Raw genomic sequence first — 16,836 nt, 5'->3', positions numbered from 1 at the left:
ATTTCTCAAATATCTCCCTTCGATTATTCTTCCATTTTCCACTTCTTGCGTGCTCGGGTCTCTTCCTCGCATGAACACGCCCGGTATGGGGTGTTGTCAGCTGCAGATTACAATGATGTAATTGCCGGGTGGGGAAAACGCCCAGACAAGTGGGGCGCCTCTTGGCTGCGCCGCACTCTGGTGGGCAGCTGCCAGTCCTCGGCCCTCGCGCGCACTTGGATGGCTAGTTCGGGTTGTGAACGCGAGGGGGGCACCATCGCGAGCATGTGGCCCGCCGCGAGGAAGCCCTCCGAAGAGACCGGCGACCGTGGGGGGGGGGGGGGGCAACGGGGGAACCGACCGGGCATATGCCCCCCCCCCCCCCGCGGCGGGTCTGGCCGTCTGACTTGGGTCGGAGGAGCGCTGGGAGGAAAGTACCCGGGCGGGCGCTCTGCACCCCAACTTTTGTGGCTGCGGGGGCCGTGCGCCTCCCCCCGGGCAGCCTCAGCCGTCTTTGGAGTGTTACTTTGTTGTCACCCCCTCACCGGTACCTCCCTCCTTCGCATTTTCCCCGTTCCCCCCCCTCCCTCCCTCGCCCCCCCCCTCACCTCCTGACCCCTGCTGTTTCCCTCTCTTCCCCAGGTTCTACCAATCACCATGTTCCGCGCTGCCCTGCCCCGCCTGGCCCGCGCTGCCTCTGCCCAGGTGCGACAAGAGGCCTCCTCTTTACTCGAACGAGAAATCATCCCATCCCCCCTCGTCTCCTCTCCTGTCTGCTCCGCTGGCGCCTTCTCACCACTTGCATCATCTGCCTCTCCCCCTCTGCTCCGCGTCCCCCCCCCCTTCAACTCGACCAGGCTGCCCGCTCGGTTGCCGTCCGTGCTGCCGTCGCCCCCACCGCTGCCTTCTCCACCACCCCGGTTTCCGCTGCCGCCATCCCCACCGGCCTGAACCTGGCTGCCAAGGGTTTCGCCGCTCGCTCCCCCGCCTTCGCCTTCACCCGCGCCTACTGTACGGCTCTGCCTTCCATTTGTCCTAATCTTTCGGATATGTTTCTGCCCTCCGCCCACTAACGTCTCTCTCGCTCTCATGTCCCTTTCTCCGCATCCTTTCCCTTCACTAGCCACCGGCAAGGAGCACGTCGTCAATGTCCCCTTCATGGCTGACTCCATCACCGAGGGCGAGCTCTCTCGCTGGGAGATTCGTGCGTCGCCCTCCCTCACACACCGTCAAACTCCCTTTCGCGTCTATCGCATCCACTCACTCTCCACTCTTCCGCGCGCGCGCGCGCACGCACCCCCTCCCCGCTCCTCCACACCTCTCCTTGGCTCCTTGGCTGGGACGCAGCCGTCGGCTCCTTCGTCAAGCGCGATGGCACCATTGTCACCATCGAGACTGACAAGGTGACCATCCCGGTCAACGCTCCTTTCTCTGGCATTGTCACCGAGCACTTCTCCAAGGAGGGTGACAACGTCCAGGTCGGCAACCCCCTCTTCAAGATGATCGAGTCCGAGGATGCCGGTGCTGGTGCCGCCCCTGCCGCCGCTACCAAGGCCCCCGAGGCCCCCAAGGCCGCCGAGGCTCCCAAGGCCGCCGAGGCCCCCAAGGCCGCTGCCCCTGCCAAGGCCCCCGAGGCCCCCAAGGCCACCCCGGCCGCCGCCGTCTCTGTTGAGGATGTCGTCAAGGGTGCCGTCGGCCCCCGCGAGCGCCGTGTACGTCTTCCTCCCGCCCACCCCCCCCCTCATCCCCCTCTCTCCCTCCCACTCGCCTCCACCCTCACTCACCCGCAGGTCATTCTCCCTTCCCTTTCTGGCCCACGTCCCATCTCCCCTCCCCCCCCCCCCGCCCCCGCCCCTCCCTCTTGGCAACCATGACAACAGGTCAAGATGACCCGCATCCGCACCCGCATTGCCGAGCGCCTCAAGGAGTCCCAGACTGTGGCCGCCTCTCTGACCACCTTCAACGAGATCGACATGCTGCCGCTGACCCAGCTGCGCAACGAGTACAAGGACCTCTTCTTCGAGAAGCACGGTGTCAAGCTCGGCTTCATGTCCGCCTTCGTCAAGGCCTCCTCCATCGCCCTGCAGGACGTCCCGGAGATCAACGCCCGCATTGAGGGCGACGAGATTGTCTACAACGACCACACCGACATTTCCATCGCCGTGGCCACCCCCAAGGGTCTGGTCACCCCGGTCCTGCGCAACGTCGAGAACCAGTCCTTCTCCGACATCGAGCGCAACATTGCCGCTCTCGGCAAGAAGGCCCGCGACAACAAGATCGCCATTGAGGATATGGCCGGCGGTACCTTCACCATTTCCAACGGTGGTGTCTTCGGCTCCCTCATGGGTACTCCGATCATCAACCTCCCCCAGTCTGCCATCCTCGGTATGCACGGTGTCAAGGAGCGTGCCGTCGTTGTCAACGGTGAGGTCGTCGTCCGCCCGATGATGTACATTGCCCTGACCTACGATCACCGCCTGATCGATGGCCGCGAGGCTGTCACCTTCCTCGTCCGTGTGAAGGAGCTCCTCGAGGACCCGCGCCGCCTGCTCCTCGACCTGTAAATGCGCTCCCAGGGAACTAGCCATGGAGGGCTACGTGCCATGCCGCGCCTGGCCGCATATGCGCGTGCGTGCATGTGCGCGCTGGCGCATCTTCCCTTCGTGCTAAATTCCGAGCGAGGAGGGGGGAATATACCTGTCCTCGTCCCAGTATCGCCTCCCGCGCGCGTGTCTCTCCCCTGGGCGGCGTGTGACTTACGCGCATGTGTGTCTGTGCGTGTGCGTGTGTCCACCCTCTTCGTGTGTCGGGGTCTCCCATCCTCTCCGGGGGGGGGACGGCCCCCTATCGACATGCGGATCGTCGACGCGCACGCATCGCATGTGCGTGTAAATGGGTGCGAACATCTGTACCCCCCCCCCCATGCCGTGTCGTCGCATGCACAGGCGAGACTCGCCCACAATGCCATCCTTCTCCCTTCCACCCAGCCGAATATAAAACCATACTCTCAAATGACAAGAGAGGTGCCATGCTCTTCCTCCTGGCCATAGACCAGCAGGGAGACGGATTGTATCGGGATTGTCAGGAAGCAGCAGCGTACAGGCTCCACAAGTTCACCCACGGAGGTGGCGGCGGGGAGGGGGATGATCAAGGTTCGCGGCGAGCAAGGGAACAGCAGGAGGCCTGGGATTTTCCAATCGAACGAAGAGGTCTAGCATACGCATCTTTCTTTTCAGAACCGCGCGAAGCAGAATCACGCCCATCGGCTAACCACGCGCTCTTTATCTTAACCCCGAGCCCATCGACCTATTGGTTTTAGGTAAGGGCCTTCAGTCGGGAGTTGGGCTAGGACACGGCGGCACGCCCTCATCTTCGTCTGGGGCCTTCACTTCCCACACCTTTCCCCGTGCCCCGCTCCTGTGCTGCACCTTCCGGGCTCCGGGGTGCAGGCAGTTTCCGGCCTACCGCAAGCAAGGGCGAGGCAGGGGCAGTGTTCTTCTTTCGCCCCGGCTCTCTTGCCAGCCACCAGCCTTCCGCCGACCCGGGCGGTCCGAAAGCCCGGGGGGGGGGTAGGGTTGACACGTTCCTGCCCGAGGTCGCCGAGTGCCTGTGGGAAGGAAGGTCGGGCGGTCAAGTGGCAGCTCGAGAAAGGTGCAGCCGCTGTGATGCCCGTCTTTTTATGAGGGCCCTCTACCGCCCTGCCCCCGCGCCCCCGCGCCCCCCGCCCCCGTCCCCCGCCTCCCGGAAACATCCTGCCGCCCTGGCGGCCCGGCGAGCCGCCGACGCAGAAGGACACAGATACCTGATCGGCTCGGTGTGCGCGGCCCTCCCCGTGCATGGGCACTCCTTGTCTCGGTGACTATTGATGCATCCCCAATGGTCCCTCCTTGATTTCACCCCCAGACCAGACTCGCGAGCAGGCGCCCCGAGAAGAACCGCGTGCCGGGGCCGGGGCTGGGGAATGAAGCGCAATTTCGCTCCCCACCCCTCTCACGCCTGCCAGCCTTCGGGCGTCTCGCACCATCGACAGGTGGTCAGGCCTAGACGCCTCACGCATCCGAGGGGAGGGGCGCGAGGAACGGGAGCATATGTAAGAAAAGTACCCACGCCCGGTCCCTCCGCCCCTCCCGGCCTGCCAGGTGCCGGGCTCAACGGACGGACATTTCTGGCGCCCAATATCCTAGTCAGGTGCCTCTGGGCCTCGGCGGGGGTGGCCGGGCGAGAGGGGCGCTTGGCCCCGGCGCGCCCCAGAGGGGGCGTGTGTTGCAGGGCTCCTTTTGTCTCCCTGCCTGGGGGCACCGACAACCAGGGGTGAGAGCGCGGGGGGGCGGGGGGGCGGGGGGGGGGGGCGAGGGGGGAAATGACCTTCCGGGAGACAGCCGCTCCTCCCGCCGGATGGGCAGACTCAAGTGCTGCGACGCCCAATTCCCGGAGGGCCCGGCGCCCGCCGGGGGCCCAACAGAGCCTGCAGAACGATTGATCCCCCCCCCGCTTCGCCGTTTCGCTCGCCCGTAGTCACCATGCTGTCTACCGCCACCCGCCTCGCCTCGCGCAACCTCCTCTCCAAGCCTCTGGCTGTATGTGCTGCTTTCGCTGCCTACTCTCCCTCCTCCCCCCCCCCCCCCGGCCGCGCCTGGACTTGGCCCAAAGTGCCTTCTCCCTTGCCACTGACACACGTCTCCTCTTCTCGCCCACTGCTGCCGCCTGCATGTAGTCTCTCGCCCCCCGTGCTGGTCTCGCTACCGCCGCCAGCAACGACGAGAAGCAGATCAAGGTCGAGTTCCCCGTACGTCGTTACCACCCCGACCTGGGTCCTTGGATGCACGCTCTCGCGATTATGTTCCATCCGTCTGACCGCACCGCCCCCCCTCGCATCCGTCGCTCCCCCCCCCCTCCTACCGCCCCGACCGCGTCTCTGTTCGTCTGCAGGACAAGTGGGTCGTCCACAAGCTTGATGAGACCCAGCAGCCCCCCTCCTTCGCCTACACCAACCGCAAGGAGCTGCTGGACTACTTCTACGAGATGACCGTCGTCCGCCGCATGGAGATCGCTGCCGACACTCTCTACAAGAGTGCGCGCCCCCCTGTCAGACCCCTTTCCACCTCCCTCTCCTCCTCCCCTCCTCGCCCCTCTCCGTCCATTGACCTCTCTTCCCCCTAGGCCGCATGATTCGTGGCTTCTGCCATCTGGCCAACGGCCAGGAGGCCGTCTCCACTGGTGTTGAGGCCGCCCTGGAGAAGGAGGACTCCATCATCACCTCTTACCGTTGCCACGGCTTCGTCTACACTCGTGGTGAGCCGGTCGGCACCATTCTCGCCGAGCTCATGGGTATGTCTCCCTCCCTTCAGCTTGCCTCTTCGCAACCGATCCTACTGGCCTCTCATCTGGCCTGCGTGATGGACACATGCGCGCGCGCACACACACACACACACACACACGCACGCACGCAGCAATCTAACCTCCACTCCCTCCCGGGCACCGCCCCACTCGCCCACAGGCCGCGAGGCTGGCTGCACCAAGGGTAAGGGTGGCTCCATGCACATGTTCACCAACGAGTTCTACGGTGGTAACGGCATTGTCGGCGCCCAGGTCCCCCTCGGCGCTGGTATTGCCTTTGCCCACAAGTACAACGGCCGGAAGAACATCTGCCTGGCCGCCTATGGCGATGGTGCCGCCAACCAGGGCCAGGTGTTCGAGGCCTTCAACATTGCCAAGCTCTGGGACATCCCGGCCATCTTCGTCTGCGAGAACAACCAGTACGGCATGGGTACCTCGGCCGAGCGCTCCTCCGCCTCCACCACCTACTACACTCGTGGTGACTACGTCCCCGGCATCCGTGTCAACGGCATGGATGTCCTGCAGGTCCGCGAGGCCGTCAAGTGGGCCAAGGAGTATGTCCTCAACCACGGCCCCCTGGTCATGGAGATGATGACCTACCGCTACTTCGGCCACTCCATGTCCGACCCGGGCACCACCTACCGCTCCAAGGAGGAGGTGGAGAACATTCGCCGCAGCCGCGATCCCATTGCCTTCGTCAAGGGCCTGCTCCTTGAGAACGGCCTGGCCACTGAGGCTGAGCTGAAGGTGCGCTGCTTAGTGAGAAGGAGAGAGAGAGAGAGAGCCATGCCATGACTCCCCCTCCCCTCCCCTCCCCCTCGTGCGCACCCCTCTGTCGAGGGGGGTGCCCTGGGGTGGAATAGTTGAACGAGGCCGCTGGGCTTTTTGTTTGCTTTTCCGCCGCTGCTCCAGATGTACTAACCACACACGCACACACACACACACACACCCTTCCTATTCCCCCCATCCCCCCCTTGTCCTTGATCCTACGCCCCTTCTCCCGTTTGCCTCTGCAGGAGCTCGACAACAAGGCTCGTGATGAGGTTGAGGCTGGTGTTGCCTTTGCCAAGGCCTCCCCCGAGACCCCGCCCGAGCACCTCTTCACCGACGTCTACATCAAGGGCCACGAGGTCCCCTACCTGCGTGGTCGCCACACCAGCGAGACCCACTACTTCCAGAAGTAAGGTGGTCAAGCTGCGGCCTGGCTCTGCGTGCCTGCGCCCCGCCCGGGGTGCGTGCGAGGCGAGGCGAGAGGGGCGTGGGGCGCGTGCTCGCGAGTGGCCACGCTCCCCCTCCCCCGATAATGCCCTCTTTTACCTGTCCCTCTTGATGAACCCCACCTCCTCCTCTTGCCCCCCGTGTATGCGCGCGCCCTGTCTTCAAATGTGCAAAAAAAAATCCTGCCCACACACTTCTCCTCGCCCCACAAATAAAGGATACCCATCCGCGTCAAAACTGCCGTGTCGCCTTCTCACCTGCACCCACTCTTGCACGCTACCAAATCGACGCATGCGATATCCCACATCCCAGAGATCAGGCAGAAGCATAAAGCGAAAGTCTATTTGTATGTCTGGTGGGGAGGGGAGGAGGGATCGCCCTGCGGCCAAGTGCGCCAGCGCAGTCTCCTATGGAGGGGGAGGGAGCGATAGAAAGGCAAACATAGAGGGGGGCGGAGCGCGAAGGAGCAAGGGAGAGAGAGAGAGAGAGAGAGAGAGAGAGAGAGAGAGAGAGAGAGAGAGGGGGACAGAGGGGGAGGGGGATATGTTCACACGCATGGATGCCTGTTGGACATGGGGCCCCACTCCGCTTCCTCAACCAAACACTCCCCTCACAAGATGTACAGTCGGTTGCGATAGTGCACCTGGTCAACACCCATCATGGAGGCAGTGCGGTAGGGGTCCTCAACAGACCGAGCCAGCGCCTCCTCCGGGTTCTCCGGGTTGATCAGGGGGCGAGGGTCGTTGCGCAGGGAGGACGTGCTGATCGACGACTCCTCCGGAAGAAGGGACGCCACCAGGGGCTGGTAAATGACACCGGCGATGACGGCGCGGAGGGCGCCGGTGCGCAGAGCCCGGCCAGCCGTCACGCCCGGCTGCCGCAGAGCCGACGCCATGATCAGGAAGAGCCCAGCGAAGCCACCCATGATGGCCATTCGGGTGTTCTGCACCAGGGCCCGGGTGCTCAGACCGATCGGCAGGTCACAGGTATCGCAGTTGGCCTGCGCCTGCGAGGCCACTGTGACCGTACCCTTCTTGAGCAGGTCCGAAGCCTTGACATACACCGGCAGGCCGCCATCCTGCCAGGCCTCCTTGCGGGTCTTAATGGTAGCGTAGGCCACCGACGCAAAGAGGATGGAACCATGAATGCCGAGGCTCCGGGGCTGAGGGCGGACCTGTGGGCGTGTAAGAGGGTTAGGGAGTGACAAGTGGATGGGCTGGTTGGAGTGGAAAGAAGGAAGGGGAGAGGGAGCAGGGGCAAACGCACATTGGCAAAGAGGCGGCTGTTGAAGAAGAAGTATGCCAGGCGGTGCGAGAGCAGGGGAATGGTGAGGATCTCGCCAGTAGTCTGCAAATGGCGAGGAAGGTCAGATGGATGACAAGGCCCAAAGGGAAGGGGAGATACACGGTTAGACGGAAAGGGAGGAAGAGAGAGAGGGAGAGAGGGAGGGAGTGTGTGTGTGTGTGTGTGAGAGAGAGAGAGAGAGAGAGAGAGAGTATGTGAAGCACGACGGAGGGAGCACACGTACAAGGTAGCCCTTGTTTTGGGTGCTGGCATTCAGGTCAAAGAAGCCGCGGCCGAAATTCGAGGACTTCGGGACGCCATCGAATCTCGGGTGGTCGGCCTCGTAGGCATGCACACGCTTGATCAGGTTCCGGTAAGCGAGAAACCCACTGTAGGCCAAGGGGAGGACAAACGGCCCGGACATCGAGGCAGCCACAGCCAACAGCAGTGGCGAGGTGAAATTCGTGTGGAAAGACTCCCGCAAGTACCAGGGAAGGGTGAGACCAGTGGAGGTGTTGACCATGGACCGCTGAACCCAGAAGTAGTGCCAGAGGGTGGCATTGTTCGGGGCCAGAGGCTTGGCCAGACCATTGGCATCGACGGCGAAGTTGCTGGCCGTGGCGGGCGTGTAGACGTCCTCCCCGCGCAGGTATCGATCATGGGTGTCCAGCAGGCGGCGCACACGCGGCACATCGGCCGAGGAGGTGCCCAGAAGGTTGAACATGGAGAAGCTGGCGTTCCAGATAAAGCGCGCGCGGATGGTATCCCACCCGACGTACGAGGGATTTGGGTACTCGGCCATCGCCGGTGCCTTGATGGGGAGGATGGACTGGCGGGGGGTGGCCGTCGGCGCGGCATTGGCGGCCGGCGCGGCGTCGGGGATCGCGGGGAGCATGAGAGGAATGGGAGGAATGGGGCAACGAAGAGGGGAGGAAGTGAGGAGAGGGGGGGGGAGGGGGGACGAGGGAGGGGCTAGAAGAGGGGTGATGGGGGGAAGGAGAGATGTACGGGCATGTCGAGCTCGAGGGCGGGGGGGACATTCAAAGGATAGCCTGAAAAAAGCCCCCGGATTCCCCGCCAGTGTGCGGTATTTTTCCCCCTCCCCCTCTCCCCTGCAGTGGTGCCCACGGCCGCGGGGCTCTTCCTGTTCTTCTCACCCAAGTCGGAAGGGGAGACTGGTCTGTCAGTGTCCTCCCGTGAGGGGCTGGTCTGTTGGGAATGGGTGGCTGTTGCGCTGCTGCGGACATGTTTTTTTTCCGCGCAATAAAATGGAAAAGACCCCAGCAGACAGCCGCATGCTGGGCGAGGTGCAAGGGCAGGGGGTCGATCGGGCTGGCTTCGAACGCACCTGGCTCGCTCCCCCCCCCCCTCCCCCTCTGCCCCCCAGGTCCCTCCGGAGGCCCAACGTGGGGAGAGTGGGCATATGTAACTCACTCGCTGCCTGGCCCGAGGAGAGCCGCATCGTCCTCCGCCTGCCCCCTCCTTCGAGGAGTTTCCCCCTGATCGAAGCATTGAAGGAGGGGGTGGCCAGTCCTCCGCCCCTCCTTGCACTCGGGAACAACCCAAAACCGCTTCTGGCCTCCCGCCCCCCACCGAGGACAACCAGATCATTCGAACACACCAGCCCGTAGTCCGGTGTTGCGACACTGTCGGCACCACACGTTGGACTGGTTCGCATCCTGCTCGCTGGCTTGCTCGGCGCGCCTCGGCCGGCCTTCACAGCAACCCAGGAGAACCGCGTCGCACCTGGGAGGGGGAGTACCGAGCCGGGTGGAACGTGTTCATTTAAAAAAAACACGCGACATTGTCACGGGTACGGCGGGAGGGAGCTGCTTGTCAGAAGGTCTTGCCAATATGTTTGATGTGTTTTATTTTAGGGTTTTCCCAAGGTACAATGGCCGGAAATCTTCTCCCCCAAGTAGGTACCACCGGATTAGCAGCTCCCGGCTTCGGGACCCCGGCGATGTGCGCGAAGGGTAGCCCCACTGATGTGGGTACCACAGTTTGGGAGGCGCTGCCCGCCCAGGGGGGGGGGGAATCCGTCGGTTCCGTGCATCGCCCGCGCGTTCCACATCGGCGCGGAGCCATCTCCACGGCAGCGCCCACTCGACAGACGAGACCTGCTGCGCCTGCCCTTGCGGGCCGACCAGGCGGTTCTTGTGATGTTGTTCCTTGCTGCGTCCCCTCCTCTCGGTGTCAGGGTGCGCCCCTGCCCCTGGCCCCGCCCCCTCCCTGCGATCTGTTCACGGTCGACTGGGTTTCCCCAAGAAAAGACCGGGCCCAGGCAACGGGGCGGAGTCTCACCCTCGCGCTGTATGTCGCCATGTTCCTGGTCCCCTTTGCTGAAATGACTGACGAGAGTGGCTCTATGGGAGCCGGTAGCGCGTGGCGTCTGGCGAAGGCGGGCAGGTGCCCTCCCCCTTCTTCCCCTGGAGCCAGCCAAGCGCTGGGACATGGCGAGGGGAGGCAGGTGCCGGGGCATCTCCCAGCCTCCGTCTGCCCAACCACTCGCATACGTGTGTGTGCGTGTGTGTCATCTTCTCCCGTCCGTCGTGCGGGGGGGGAGAGCAGCGGGGGCGGGGCCTTCCCCCCTCTCTCCCCCACGCCAGCGGCCTTCCCAGGGCCGGGAGGAACAGAGGGCCGGGGGGTGGGGGTGGGGGGGGGGGGAGAGGGACTGTGACCGCGCCCAGCCCACTCACTCCAGCCCATTTTCTGCCGAGTGCGCTTGTGTTTGGTGCGAGAGCAGTGTGCCTGACGGTTCCTGATCCGGCAGGGCTGGGGCTTTTTAGGGGCCCTTGTCGTCCACCCCCCACTAGTGGGGTGGTCTCTCTCCTTGTTGTTTTGTTTTGGTACTTTCCTCACTTACAGTCAAGGTTTTCTAAGATGGTTCGTGCCCTGCCCTATTTGCGCTCTTGTCCTTCTCTCCCCCCCTCCTCCACCGCATCGCTGTGCATCCCCTTGCATGTGCCCCTCCCCCCCCCCCGCCTCTCGTCGCCCCTCTCCGGGTCGTCCCGGCTCCTGTTCCTCCCTCCCGGTGGCCGCGCCATCCCTGCACTCTGGCCTGTCCCTCGGCGCGCCGCCGCACCTCGCTCCCTCCTTCCTCCCTCTCCTTCTCGTTGGACCGTCGCTTGCTGCCGCGCGCGCGCGCTCTTCGACCCTCCTACTCATCCGCTCATCCTGTGGATGGTCGAGATGTTCGCGGGCTTCTCTCTTCCGCTTCGCTTTGGCGGCATGCTCTCCCTCTGTCACGCACATCGGGGGAGCCACAACGTGGCCTGTTGTGTCGTTCAGGGCGGGAACCTGGCCCGACCGCGGCAGATGAGAGAGGGCCGCGCCCGCCGAGGGGCGAGTGCACAGGCCGCAGTAGGCATTGCCGCCTCTTTGTGGCAGGCGGGATCGCCGCTCGAGCGCGCGTCCTTCCCGAGGGGCGAGGCCCCAGCATTTTGATGCGCGGCGCCCGGGGGCAGGTCGGAGGCCGTGTTGTCGGATGCATTCGGCTCGGATCCGCATCCGATCCCCGCGTCACGGCGGCTTTCCTCTGTCTCCTCCTTTTTATCCCTCCAAGGAGGGGTCCCTGCCTCTCTCCCCCTCTTTCTCCCGCCGCCAGCCAATTCTGACCCCCCCATCTCCGTTCACAGTCCAAGCGTACTAAGAAGGCCGGTATCGTCGGTAAGTACGGCGCCCGTTACGGTGCTTCCATCCGTAAGATGATCAAGAAGCAGGAGGTCACTCAGCACGCTAAGTACACTTGCTCTTTCTGCGGTAAGGACACCGTCTCCCGCTCTTGCGTCGGTATCTGGAAGTGCTCCGCCTGCCGCAAGGTGATCGCCGGTGGTGCCTACACCGTCGCGTACGTCCGGCGCTTTTGCTCTCCCGCTCGCTCGACCTGGGGCTTGTCTCTCTTCCCGGGGAGGGGAACCTACGCTCGTTTGCATCCCGCCTTCTGCCCTGGCGCGCGCGCGCGCTCTCTCTCTCTCTCTCCCTCTCTCCTTCTCGCTAACACCTCCCCTCTCTCCGCGAACACACGCTCCCCGTCCCCCCAACCACAGCACCCCTGCTGCCTCCACCGTCCGCAGCTCCATCCGCCGTATTCGTGAGCTCCAGCAGTAAGAGTGTGTGGTTCCTCCCCTCCCGGGAGAGAGACGCCCTCTTTCTTGTTCCTTGTTAACGCTGATTCACAGAAGCCCGATGTGTCTGTGCTCTCCGGCGCACGCGGGGAAGCCTTCGATCTATTTTCGGATACTTTGTTCGCCCTCAAAATAGACTCACGGGCCCTCACAGGTCAACTCTACAGTTCCGCCGCTTTCTCTTGCTGTGCCCCACCCACTCGGTCCTCTCTCCTCCTGGCGCCTTCGCCATGCCCTTTTCCCTCTCTCCCTTTCTCTCTCTCTCTCTCTCTCTCTCCCTCTCCCTCGGCCGCTGAGGTGTGTCAGCAGCAGGGGCGAATGGGCGCAGAGGCATTCGCCTTTCTTTCTTCAGCCTCCGCGCGTATATGTCACACCTCTTCCCGTGTGCCCCGTGTGTGCGGTGTGTGAGGCCAGTTTGCTGTGGGGCACCCCCTTCCTCCGAGCAGGCACAGGCCCGGAGGAAAGTGAGTCAAACGTGTCGGGGCGCGGCTCCACGCGGATAGCCGAGAGGGGGGGGGGGATACAAAGGGCGCGCTTACCCAGGCGAAGGTCGAGCCCTCGTCCACCTCCTCGTCCTTTCCTCTCCAGCTGCACATTCGCCTCTCCGCCGCCAAGTACGTCAAGCCGGCCGGGCAGGGCAGCTTGGTTGTCCCCTGGCGCGTGTGTGTGTGTGTGTGTGTGCGCGAGGGAAGAGCTGACAGGAGATCGCGGTGTGCGCTCTTCCCGACGAAAGACGATCCCTTGTTGGCGCCCGCATCCCCAACGGGACTTCCTGCGGGGCGGATCTGGGCCCTTGGCCCCCGGCGCAGGCGTGCTGGCCCTCTTCTACGCACATGTGTCTTGCTCTGGAGTTGTGGTGTGCATAATTGATGCCGTGAATGCTTCTCGGCGCAGATAGGGCGGCCGATCGCAGCTTGGTTATGGTCCCTACTTCGGGAGCGTGAGCGACCGATCATTTCCCCGCCCCCGCCCCCCTCCTGCCCTCCCCTCCAATCGAAAACTGCATGCGATGGACATGATTCTCCATGCGAAATGAGACAATCTGGTGATCGAGAACACAGCAAGTTCTGAACAGATACTACATATGCGTTTCCATTCCGAAGAAGTGGAGTGGAGTCCCCTGGGGAGGTGGCATCTCGCGACATGATGCATCTGCCAATTGAGCGGTTCCAGTCCTTGTCGTGAGTGACTGGCAGGGGGGGGGGGGTTCCGATCGGGCGTGGCGGGGGAGAGCGGGGCGCCCGAGTCGTTCGCTGTGGAGATCGTCCGCCTGCGGTCTCTCAGCTCGAAGGGCTGCGAGCCAACCAAAGCACCGGATCCCCATGCGCAAACACGGGCGCAAGCATATGTCACCCCCGAGAGGCGTCCCCAGCAGTTTCTGAATCTCTCCCGGCACCAGGCGTGGTCCCGGGTGCCCGGCGATGTCCCACACGCGAGGGCCGCACTGTCCGCCATCGCTGGAGGTGCTGCTGCCACAGGCGATCCATGTCCACCGGATCACCGGCGTCAGTTGTTTCATCCACAGGGGTGGATTCGTCTGCCTCCTCCTTGGCGCAGGCTGGCGGTTGGTATGGGAGATCTAATTCTCGCGGGAATTGGCCGGTCGCCGCTTCCAGGGTGGCAAGGCGCGCTTTGCGAGCAGCCAGACCGGCCAGAGAAAGGCGCTCCCCGATCAAGGCACCTGGAGCATCGTCCGCACCGGCCCCACCGGCATCCGGGGCTGATCCCTTCCGTTTGGCCCCCGACAAGTGTGCATGCTGATTCGAGGGAGGCATGGGAGTTGTATGAAGACCGGCAGCACCGAGTGGGGGCAGGGTTAGCGATGGCGACACTGATAGCCGTGGTGGCGACACACACACACACACACACACACACACACACACACACACCCGCGCGCGCGCGCGCACAAAGAGAGGCTGCTTCCATTCGCTGGGCACTTACCTTCTGTGATCCCCCAGCCGAGCTAGCCAGTGGTGAGGAAAGGTGCGTTACACAGGGCGAGACCACCCAACTGCCGATCCAGCTGTGCAGGTCCAAGTTTGGATCACCATGGACCAGCATAGAGGGATCACTGTCAGCCAGGCCGCCGGCCAAAAGTCGCTCGCGGAGATTCCACAGGTGTCCAGATGGCAGAGGATCGGCACCCAAGCCCAAATTGGCATCCCCTGCCCGCCGGGGCAAGATTCCATCACCAACCAGGCGCGTCACCATGCGCGAGAGGCCAATGTACCAAGCGGCATCAAGGCTATCCTCGGCCTGGCTGGCAACTGGCGAGTGCGAGGGACAATCGTTAGGTGGGCGAAGATCCCTTTTTCTTTTTTCACTCTCCTCCCTCCGTGTATCCGCCTGCATGGGGCCTCGGGTAGGGATCGAAGGTCTAGCAGGAGAGGGGGGGGGGGAGGGGGAGGGAACGTACTGGCGGCAGCGCGAATGAGCGTCAGCGGGTCGATCGGATCTCGGGTGTACATTGGAGTCGGGGCAGTTGCTCCGTCGGCCGTTGGTTCCGGACGCAGGCGCTCTGAAGCTGCATCCAGCTGCCTATCAAATTGCTTGCGCGAGGCCGACCTCAATGAGTGGAAATCCTCCTCGCCAATGCTCGACTGGGAGGACGTCTGGGAAGATGGCTGGGAAGATGGCTGGGATGATGGATGCTGCTGTTGCTGTTGCTGCTGCTGCTGCTGCTGCTGCTGCTGTTGCTGTTGCTGATATTGCAACAGGCGCGACTCCCGCGACAGGTGCTCGCGCAAATCCAACCCCGGGCTGGCCAGCAACGACCATAGGTCTTCATCTAAGTCCGGCCGGCGGACATATGACGCCGGAACATACTCGACCTGGCTCTCAGGAAGCGACACTCGCGGGCGCTTTAGCCGGCTGGGGGTGGCATCGGACAAGACGATCGGGTGTGACAGGCTGGCCGGGGTGTCGTCCACTAGCCGGCGGAGAAATTGCCCAAAACTGCTTGAGGGGTTTGTCAGTCAGCGCTGGATGGGAATTAAGGGGGGGGGGGGAAAGTCGCGAGGTCCACAGCGTACACAGATGCGCCGTTGTCCAATTGGCCGATGTCAACAGGTGTCGCGGCCACCAGGGGATCGGTCGCCAGCGAGGGCGAGGGGCTTGGAGAGCGGTCGGCTTTGATGGTGCGCGGCCTGCGTGGCCGTTTGGCTGGTGTCGCCTGGCGACCAGTGCCGGGCGAGGGGGCCTGTGGCGGGGGCCCTTGGCGGGTGCGTGTCTTGGCCGGCGGGCCGTCCGACCGATCCGGTTGCTGAGGCATGGTCGGTAGGGATATGGACGTATGACTGGCGGTGGGGTGATATGAAGGGTGTTGGAGGAAATGCCGATGGGCGGAGCGGGTGATGGGGAGGGGGGGTGGGGAGGGGGGGAGGGCGAGGGCTGCCCTCAAAACCAAGTCGCCTTCTCTGGGTCCGGGTCTCTTGTTGCTGGACACAGGAGGGAAGAGTAGATCCCGGATTGCCCTTCTGTGGTCAGAAGCGGGGCCTGGTTGGCGATCTTGCGGGGCCCGTGTGTTAAGCTCTCCCCCCTCCCCAACCCCCCCCCCCCCCGGCTTCCGGGGGATACTCCACGTCGACAGTTATTCCACGCCGGACAAGGGGACAAGAACGCATTTCAAATCGGTTCCCACTCGGGGGACATCCTGACACGTCCGCGGCCAGAGTTAACTGTGATTCATCCACGAAGTTAAACCATATGATCATCACACCATGGGGTGTGGTCAAATGGGAATCGCGGTGGGTCGAGGCGCAGACGAGGCTCCGGCGAGGGCTATCCACAGATGAACAGCCCTCGAGGCTCGAAGCCGCCCCGCCTCACCCTCCCCCAGGTCTGGGCGAGAGGGGCCGAGGAGGACCCTTTCTAAGGGCAGGGTCATTTCTTCGTCTCGTCCTGAGAGGCAGAAGAGCCCCAGGGCGCTGTGGTCTGGTATGGGGGGGGGGGGCGGCGTGGTTTGTTCGGCGGCAGGATCCTCTCGTGTGGGCCCGGACGGGGTGGTCTGCCTCAAGCGGGCAATTTGCCCCCCCCCCCCCCCCCCCCCTCCTCCGTCCCCCTCCCCATGGAACCCCCTGGCATGATGTTCTGCCGGGGGGCATGAGTCTGTTTTTCCGGCTCGCGTCTCTCATTTTCTCCGCTGGCCCCACCCTCATCCGTTCTCTGCACACTCGGCCACCGGAGAACATGTGCCCCGGATATCACCGTGCCGATTGGTGGCCAATCCGCCTTGTATCTTGGTTTCCGGTCGGCCTCCTGGGCTGAGGCCGACTCCGACAAGGCCTTTTCTAGGGCATGGGGATCAGGAGAAAACACCACCGCGAGGCCCGGATCCCGCTGGCACCCCACGCATGGCCAGAGTCCTCCCCTCCCTCCCCTCTCTCCTCTCACTCTCCCCCCCCCCCTTCCCCCTCCCCCCTTCGCCAACATGCTTTCTGCCACCACCACCTCCCTGCGCGGTTCGGTGCTCCGTATGCGCCCGGCCATGATGGTCACTCGCATGATGTCCTACAACAGCATGGACCACGGCTCTCACGAGCAGAACTCTCACGAGCAGAACTCTCACGAGCAGGACTCTCACGAGCAGGGCTCTCACGGCCAGGGCTTTGACCATTCGGTTGGCCAGGCTCAGGAGCAGGGCCCCGTCGGTGGCCATGAGCAGATCACTGCCCAGTCTCTCGGCATCCCGCACCTTGGCGGTTCCAGTACGTCCTTCCTCCCTCTCTCTCTCTTTCTCTCTCTCTCTCTCTCTCTTTCTCTCTCTCTCTCTCTCTTTCTCTCTCTCTCTCTCTCTCTCTTTCTCTCTCTCTCTCTCTCTCTCTCTTCTCTCTCTTTCTCTCTCTCTTTCTCTCTCTCTCTCTCTCTCTTTCTCTCTCTCTCTCTCTCTCTC

General features: G+C 63.6%; 6 protein-coding genes across 7 annotated transcripts in view; 4 read left to right on the top strand and 2 right to left on the bottom strand.

The window, feature by feature from the left end:
* Positions 1 to 480: 480 nt before the first annotated feature.
* Positions 481 to 2,543, top strand: H696_03129 (2-oxoglutarate dehydrogenase E2 component (dihydrolipoamide succinyltransferase); the record flags this gene model as incomplete). The annotated part of the gene is made up of 6 exons (XM_009497020.1): positions 481 to 526; positions 622 to 684; positions 837 to 990; positions 1,103 to 1,183; positions 1,327 to 1,691; positions 1,860 to 2,543. The coding sequence occupies exons 2-6, from the start codon at positions 637 to 639 to the stop codon at positions 2,541 to 2,543; spliced, it is 1,332 nt and encodes a 443-aa protein (XP_009495295.1). The 5' UTR covers positions 481 to 526; positions 622 to 636.
* A 1,925-nt stretch (positions 2,544 to 4,468) lies between these two features.
* Positions 4,469 to 6,762, top strand: H696_03128 (pyruvate dehydrogenase E1 component subunit alpha). The gene is made up of 6 exons (XM_009497019.1): positions 4,469 to 4,556; positions 4,694 to 4,765; positions 4,909 to 5,050; positions 5,140 to 5,307; positions 5,477 to 6,063; positions 6,333 to 6,762. Exons 1-6 carry the CDS (start codon positions 4,500 to 4,502, stop codon positions 6,498 to 6,500), a joined length of 1,194 nt encoding a protein of 397 aa, XP_009495294.1. The 5' UTR covers positions 4,469 to 4,499; the 3' UTR covers positions 6,501 to 6,762.
* Positions 6,763 to 7,035: 273 nt separating this feature from the next.
* On the bottom strand, positions 7,036 to 8,850 carry H696_03127. 2 transcript variants are annotated; one of them, XM_009497018.1, is made up of 4 exons: positions 8,827 to 8,850; positions 8,063 to 8,647; positions 7,801 to 7,881; positions 7,036 to 7,708 (listed from the first exon to the last, which is right to left on the bottom strand). In XM_009497018.1, the coding sequence occupies exons 1-4, from the start codon at positions 8,830 to 8,832 to the stop codon at positions 7,145 to 7,147; spliced, it is 1,236 nt and encodes a 411-aa protein (XP_009495293.1). In that variant the 5' UTR covers positions 8,833 to 8,850; the 3' UTR covers positions 7,036 to 7,144. The 2 variants fall into 2 exon arrangements, with proteins under 2 accessions (XP_009495293.1, XP_009495292.1); XM_009497017.1 differs by lacking the exon at positions 8,827 to 8,850 and having other exon boundaries at positions 8,063 to 8,779.
* Positions 8,851 to 10,501: 1,651 nt separating this feature from the next.
* H696_03126 (60S ribosomal protein L37a) lies at positions 10,502 to 12,119 on the top strand. The gene is made up of 3 exons (XM_009497016.1): positions 10,502 to 10,704; positions 11,457 to 11,668; positions 11,868 to 12,119. Exons 1-3 carry the CDS (start codon positions 10,702 to 10,704, stop codon positions 11,926 to 11,928), a joined length of 276 nt encoding a protein of 91 aa, XP_009495291.1. The 5' UTR covers positions 10,502 to 10,701; the 3' UTR covers positions 11,929 to 12,119.
* A 493-nt stretch (positions 12,120 to 12,612) lies between these two features.
* H696_03125 (hypothetical protein) lies at positions 12,613 to 15,315 on the bottom strand. The gene is made up of 4 exons (XM_009497015.1): positions 14,978 to 15,315; positions 14,362 to 14,900; positions 13,887 to 14,212; positions 12,613 to 13,702 (listed from the first exon to the last, which is right to left on the bottom strand). The coding sequence occupies exons 1-4, from the start codon at positions 15,214 to 15,216 to the stop codon at positions 13,295 to 13,297; spliced, it is 1,512 nt and encodes a 503-aa protein (XP_009495290.1). The 5' UTR covers positions 15,217 to 15,315; the 3' UTR covers positions 12,613 to 13,294.
* Positions 15,316 to 16,330: 1,015 nt separating this feature from the next.
* H696_03124 (hypothetical protein) overlaps positions 16,331 to 16,836 on the top strand; it is a 2,457-nt gene continuing 1,951 nt past the window's right edge. Inside the window, exon 1 of the mRNA XM_009497014.1 lies at positions 16,331 to 16,651. Within this exon, the coding sequence (XP_009495289.1) occupies positions 16,375 to 16,651 (277 nt within the window). The 5' untranslated portion in view covers positions 16,331 to 16,374. The remainder of the gene's footprint in view (positions 16,652 to 16,836) is intronic.

Source organism: Fonticula alba, assembly GCF_000388065.1.
Source record: "Fonticula alba strain ATCC 38817 unplaced genomic scaffold supercont2.4, whole genome shotgun sequence".
NCBI lineage: Eukaryota > Rotosphaerida > Fonticulaceae > Fonticula > Fonticula alba.
This window is presented reverse-complemented; position numbering and strand designations above follow the sequence as displayed.

Coding starts and splice junctions, on each gene's coding strand:
- H696_03125 (XM_009497015.1), bottom strand. CDS start 15,216: ATGCCTCAGCAACCGGATCGGTCGGACGGCCCGCCGGCCAAGACACGC. Junction 14,901..14,977: donor TTGGACAACGGCGCATCTGT/GTACGCTGTGGA, acceptor CCCCTCAAGCAG/TTTTGGGCAATTTCTCCGCC. Junction 13,703..13,886: donor CGGCTGGGGGATCACAGAAG/GTAAGTGCCCAG, acceptor CCCTCGAATCAG/CATGCACACTTGTCGGGGGC.
- H696_03127 (XM_009497017.1), bottom strand. CDS start 8,713: ATGCTCCCCGCGATCCCCGACGCCGCGCCGGCCGCCAATGCCGCGCCG. Junction 7,882..8,062: donor CCCAAAACAAGGGCTACCTT/GTACGTGTGCTC, acceptor CGCCATTTGCAG/ACTACTGGCGAGATCCTCAC. Junction 7,709..7,800: donor ACAGCCGCCTCTTTGCCAAT/GTGCGTTTGCCC, acceptor ACACGCCCACAG/GTCCGCCCTCAGCCCCGGAG.
- H696_03126 (XM_009497016.1), top strand. Junction 11,669..11,867: donor GGTGGTGCCTACACCGTCGC/GTACGTCCGGCG, acceptor CCCCAACCACAG/CACCCCTGCTGCCTCCACCG.
- H696_03128 (XM_009497019.1), top strand. CDS start 4,500: ATGCTGTCTACCGCCACCCGCCTCGCCTCGCGCAACCTCCTCTCCAAG. Junction 4,766..4,908: donor AGATCAAGGTCGAGTTCCCC/GTACGTCGTTAC, acceptor GTTCGTCTGCAG/GACAAGTGGGTCGTCCACAA. Junction 6,064..6,332: donor CCACTGAGGCTGAGCTGAAG/GTGCGCTGCTTA, acceptor TTGCCTCTGCAG/GAGCTCGACAACAAGGCTCG.